Raw genomic sequence first — 6,590 nt, 5'->3', positions numbered from 1 at the left:
GTGTATGTCAACAATAAGCAGAAACATTGTGCATTTCCATTTTGTACTGTGGATCATTCATTACAAGATTTATCCTCATTCTCATGTTTAAGAATCTGTTTTCTGCTTGACAAATAATTTATGCTACTGCCCACTGACATGCTTTTAAAGCTATTGTTATCCAATTTTTTTGGCCTTCAAACACCTTAAGATGCACATATGTAGGTCTGAGAAATCCAAATTTTCTCGGGGGAGCATGTCCCTGAACCCCACTAACTTCCTCACATTTGAATGCGTGTGTCTGTGTGGTAATATGGGCTGGTGTGGCTACATTGCCAGGGCTGAATTAATGAACCAGTCTGCTCCCTGTATATATGCCTACAATATACATTATTCTCTGTATCGAATCATGTTATCTTGTTACCCACCCCCAGCCCCTGATGTTTTGGGCTCAGCCCCTGATGTTTTTAAAACCTAGAAACGCCCCTGGCCCATGTTAAAGGAGCTGTATGTAAGAAATGTATATCAATTAATCATAAAATGGCCCTGATATGTCACTAGACATTAATAAATCATGTTCATTTCAAATACTTATATCACTGACAACAGTAGTACGGCCAGGATATTGTCATTTAAAAGTTATAGTTGCAGCCCTCAACTGATGTTGATGTTGTCATCTTGTGTTTTGGCCTGAAGCGCCACCCTCCACCTATCTACCAATCACGAAGTCAGTAGTGTTTGGGCATCCGGGTTGCCAGCTCTGCTCTAGTTACCACAGCTGCAGCTCCTTGTAGCAGCCTACGTTCCTGCTGGATCCTGCAGCATATCTGGCAACCTCGAGTCAGGGGGGAGGGGGAGGGGATACAGTGATTGCAGTACCAGTTTTGGCCACAATCTTACATACAGCTCCTTTAATGGTAGTGGAAAAAAGCAATGTAAAATATATTTGCTGTTATCACACTAAAGTTAAGTATATTTTGCTAAAGACATAAATGCAGAGTAATGTAGAGAGTTAAAATGTTTTGTTTTTCCTTATAAATGCGATTAATGCATGGTGGCTAATGCAAAGCTATGTATGATAATATCAGAAGCACGAGCTTGCTGTTGAATTGCATGTGCATTTAAATGTTCTTTGCTAGTTTAAAACTTAATATATATTCACTGTATATGTGTGTGTGTGTGTGTGTGTCTTTTTATTATACTGTATATACTGTATGTGTTTATATAACATATAATATACATGTGTTCATATAACAGTTTAATATGGTTAAATAATAAATGCTTAAAAATGTGCAAACTTTTAAGCAGTATATACATTTTCTGTTTAATCTCGTCTGTCATCATAGGTGGATTGTTGCCTACAGTATAGATGTAGTAGAAAAGTGCAGGTTTTTTTTTGTTCAGAATTTTGTACAAAAAGATCCACTCACCCTCTGACTGAATCTTCTCTTTTAACTCTTTCATTTTTTCCTCCATCTCACTCAGTTTCTCCTCCAGTTCATTTCTGGCTCTTTTCTCTTGGGCTTTCACATACATCTGAAGTGAATAGGGTTTAGTCTTCATGTTCTCTATATAATCCTGTAGATCTAGGATCTGTCTTGAGTGTCCATGCTCCTTTAACCCCATCACTCTGTACTGACCTCCACAGAGACTGATTAACCTCTGAGAGTCTGTGCTGGATTTGACAAACTCTGTCACCGGTCCTTCAACACTGAGATCTGTTATGAAAAGTACCATGAAGTGCACTCTGGAGTCAAATATTTTCTGGATCTTCTCTATTTTTGCTCTGTTTTCTTCAGACAGTGGACTAACAGGAACTATGAGGAGGAAAACATGAACTCCAGGATCACAGAGAGACACACAGCGGAGAGTCTGGCGCATCACTTCCTCCTCTGAGAGCTGAACGAGAGCTGGAAGCTCCACCAGACTGATCAGACGCCCATGAATCCTGTCCTCTCTCTTCACACACTCTTCAGTGATTGCTCTCTCATGTGAAGGATTTATTTTTTTCCCTCGTAACATTTTTGACACAGAGACTATAGGTGATCCATCACTTCCACACAGCACCAGGTTCAGCTTCTGTTTTCCAGAGACATTTGCTGAAATACAAATGAAGAGACATTAGAATACAATGTTTACACTCATTCCAAATCATTGCATTTTTAATTTTATATCTGCCTGCATCTACATCTACACAATGCAAGTGTAATGTTTAGGGTCTTTCTCATTGACCTGTTTTTTTAATACATTTTTGCTTTATTTATTTTTTCGGGCCATGTTTGGTCCAAGGTGTTAACTGTTTCTCAATTAATTCTTGTATTCTAGTTCCTTGTCAGGTTCTTTTAAGTTCTGAGTTTGAGTTTAATAAATATAAGCCTACACTCATATTTACCTTTTGTAAAACAGTGCTAGTAACTTTCCTAGATACAATCAATAAGTTGAAAGTCCTCCCAGACAAGTTTGTGTAGCGACAATGGCATCTGCTTTTCAAATTAAGGAATCATGTGACGTCAAAACACATCGTCAAATGTCCTTGCTGGTTAATAATTTCCCCAGAGGGACATTTGAACCATAAAGAGGACCCTGTTTTAAGAATCCCTTGTAAAACCCCCTAGTTCAGCATGGACTTCCTGTGACTTTACAGCCTCATGACATTCCAGAACACACACCCCCACACACACAAAACCTCCTTTGAATGCCACTTCATGTAGAAATATGGCTCTTGAATGTATACCTTCCGATATGTATGTATGTGATTAGCTTTGCTTTATAATAGAGATGTGGGTTGCTAAGAGTAAAATCTTTAATTCTGAAGGTTCATTGAAAGAAAATCACTCAATAGTGTCTTGTAACACGACCTCCACCTGGTCATAAACTTTTATGGCTCCAAAGCTGCTGCTCATCCTTTTCCTGCAAGCCCACATTCCATACACTTCCACACAGGCGATCCAAGAACCATGTTTCTGATATGTATTTTTATGTGTGTATAATTTCCATGGCAGATTGAGATTTCCTATGTTCTATCCTAAGAAATCAATTGACTCCTAAAATGCTCAGAATCCTACATTAGAAATGCATACCTGTATTCCCATATTCTGTACACCATGTCTGGTATCATTCTAATCGTAGTGATCTCACGGAATTACATATATGTATGAGATTACAATGAAATGTATTCTTACGGGTAGTATCTTGTCTGAAAGAGGAAATACGAATTCTACCTCTCACATGACAAAGTCAAAGTAGGCGTCTTCCTCTTCACACAAGGAAATGTTCTTGCTTCAGATAACAAAATCTGATTGGCTGTTGTTACAAACAGGGCGTAAAACAGATGTCTGTTAAAAGGACGAGACCCCCACTCTTTGCTCTCTTCTCTCATCGATCCCGCTGATCCCACTTCCTCGCTTCTCCGGTCCCTGACCTCCTCCTCCTTCTCCACGTGCAGCGCTGCTCCAGCTGGACAGGCCTTGCCTTGGCCTCTGGGACACATGGCCCGCGTCATGTAAAAGCCTGCCGTCTTTGCAACCAAGATTTGCAACCTCTCCCGCCCTGGGAGATGAATCTTATTTTCCGGTAACGTTAAATTCAAGTGAGCCTTTACATCGTCTTGCGAAACGACCCAGAAGACGAAGCCAGACGCAAACCAGCCGGACACGCGGACACGCGCACACGCGCGCCTCTTTTATAGCATCGCCCTGAAAGAGTACAACAGCTCGCAAGTATCTCTCAAATCTAAACACTGAACTCCTGGTGTCTATCTTGTAGGTCTGTGAATTAAATTACCCTCTATCTCTTATCTCTTTATTTCTTTATTTCTTTCATTTCATTCTGATCACTTATGTTATTGTTTGGTTATATGTTTGTTTGTTTATTGTTTGCATTTTTACGTACGTTTATATTCGTAGCTCATATAATCTCTAGTTTTGCATTTATTAAAATTCATAAATACTTTTCACTGTCTCTGTGTTTGAAAATCCACCTTATAAGTCAATGAAACTTGAAAGATCCAATTATAAGCTACAAAGCTCGATATATAGACTACTTGAGTAGTTTTAATTAATAAACTCAGAAAGTTTGATGTCAGAACATAAAACTCTCTTGGAGTTTGTGAATACCACTTCTTAACTGTACTGATCTTCCATTTACTCGCTGGACGAATTAAAGGTTGGTCAGACCAGTTACAGAACAAGGTAATCTCGATAATTGATAAAATAAATGTACATGCGACTTATGAATTATGACCATGAGTCATAAATATTAATATTCCCAGAATTCCCCATATTCTTGAGCTAATTCACATTTACCCAGAGTCGTATACGCTACATTTGTGTGTTAAAATATTTTTGGAAGCTTAGTAAATACTGGCAGTATTTTTTCTATAGCTGCAATTGTAGTTCATGATCATAATCTCAGAAGCACAATTTTGAAAACAAAAACAAACCAAATCTTTGAATTACCTTCATCACTTTTCTCTTTCTGTCTCTCTTCGGGTTTTCCGTCATCTCTGTAGAAACAACTCTCCTGATGTTCTTCCTCTGAGCTGCTCTGCTCTTCATCCACTGATGTTCCTTTAACATCTTCATACATCTCACATGTGAGATATTCTTCCAGGTTTTCCTTGAGTTTCTTATCTATCATGTTGAATATCAACGAATGCCATTCTGGTTTACTTTCATCAACCTGCAGATGCCCTTCTCCACACTCCTTTATTAACTGTTGGACCACACTATCCACAACCACAGAACTTATCCTTGTTCGTATTGTCTCTTTATCAGTTGTGAGCACTATAGTGCGTTTAACCGCTTCTTCGCTGAATTCTTTCAGGACAGTTTTCACTCTGTATCTGTCCTCCTGAGTGAAGTCATTGTGCTGCAGAACGAGTATGAAGACATGAGGTCCTGGATCAGACAGATTCACACACTCTCTCACGGTCTGTGTGATGTGACGGAGTGACAGATGTGGCTGGAGCAGCTGAGGACTGTTGATGAGGGCCACACGTCTGTCCATCAATGTTCTTCCGACTCTCTGACTGCACTTCTGGAGCTTCCTTTTAACTGGAGGAGCTTCAATGTCAAACACATCTGTCCCTAAGATTAAGTTTCCCACTCTTTTGTTTTCTGACACACTCTTCCCCAGAAGGACAATCCTGAGATCATACACTGAAACACACACACACACACACACAAGAGAGAACCAAATCCGATATCAAAACTTCTTTACATATACACAGATATTTGTCAATTTGTGAATTGTATTGTTTGGCATTCACAACACTGAACATTAAGAAGTGACTACAGTCTTAGTTTATATTACATTAAATAGCTTATCTTAATAGATTTATCAGTCAAGTCACCTTTATTTAATAGCGTTTTTTACAATACAGATTGTTTCAAATCAGCTTTACAGAGATAACAGGAAAATAATGCAAAAAGTATGTTTCTAGAAGAAAATAGCATCACAGTCCAGCTTAAGTAAGTTCAGTGATGGTTCACCATGCAAACATGGTGCTTAAATCCTTAAAATAGGGCCCAATGTCTTCATCATATCACACTTTTTTGTTGCTGTCTTTAAGATCATTCAGTGAACTTACTGTTGGGACGATCCAACTCTGGACTTGTGCTTACTACACAACACAAGAACACAGAGCTTATAATACTCATTATTGTTAGTGTATGGCTTCATCTTCATATACTGTAATTTCCATAAGCTTAGCCATCCAAACCTGTGATACTGTTGAACTGTAATATAAATATTGAAACTAAATGATATAAACTGAAGATATCCCCAATATATGCTTAAAATTATTTTGTTATATTACTCTTTAAAACATGATAATTTTACCTGAGAGGCATGGGATATATGAGACTATCTAGAGGAAGCATCTTGAACATAAATGTTTTACTTTAAAGCTAGGGTAGGTAATCCTGTTCAGAAAAAAAAAACATTCCAAATTTGTTTAAACTGTCTTTATATACCAATACATAACTAAAATGTAAGTACTCTGAAAAAGAAAGTATAAAAATCGAGTGTCTGTAGACCTCTCACGACTGTTGTAAACACAGCTCATTATTTCCATTCACTCCACCCCCTCCCTTCTGGGCTCCTTCCAAAGCCACGCCCCCAAAACACATGAACGCGCGACACCAAACGCTCAGCTGGAAGACGCATTTATTACCTGAGACGAGTGGAGAGGAGCGCAGTTCATGCAGTGACATCATGTCAGAATCACATGTAATAAAATACCTAACTTTATCACTATGAATATAAACAAATATGATGGCTTTTAGTACTCACTATCAAGCTAGCATATCGATACTGGTAAAGTTTAAAATATATTTTGTTTGATTCGGTAACGAGCTATATTTAGGCTATAGGTAACGAGCTATATTTATAAGGCAAAGCTAGGTTGCATTGATACACGTTTTTCCATTACCATCAGTTAAACTGTGATGAAGGTGAATTTCGTGTAAGAGTCATAACATATACGGTGTTTTGCATGTAAGAGTTTCCATGATGAAAACATTGTTGACTCTGATGAGGACTAACGTTACACTCCGGTGACAAGTACCGCATCGTCGGTTCGAGGACAGGTCCACTCCGGGGTCGGGGAC

General features: G+C 38.5%; 1 protein-coding gene across 1 annotated transcript; it reads right to left on the bottom strand.

The window, feature by feature from the left end:
* Positions 1 to 945: 945 nt before the first annotated feature.
* Positions 946 to 6,197, bottom strand: LOC307171021 (GTPase IMAP family member 8-like; the record flags this gene model as incomplete). Its single annotated transcript, XM_079892386.1, has 5 exons — positions 946 to 959; positions 1,410 to 2,078; positions 4,437 to 5,138; positions 5,570 to 5,602; positions 6,155 to 6,197. 5 exons carry the CDS (start codon positions 6,195 to 6,197, stop codon positions 946 to 948), a joined length of 1,461 nt encoding a protein of 486 aa, XP_079748512.1.
* Positions 6,198 to 6,590: the final 393 nt, after the last annotated feature.

Source organism: Squalius cephalus, assembly GCF_949319135.1.
Source record: "Squalius cephalus genome assembly, chromosome: 1".
Taxonomy (NCBI): Eukaryota; Metazoa; Chordata; class Actinopteri; order Cypriniformes; family Leuciscidae; genus Squalius; species Squalius cephalus.
Note: the sequence above shows the minus strand (reverse complement) of the source record. Positions and strands in the feature narration are given on the sequence as shown.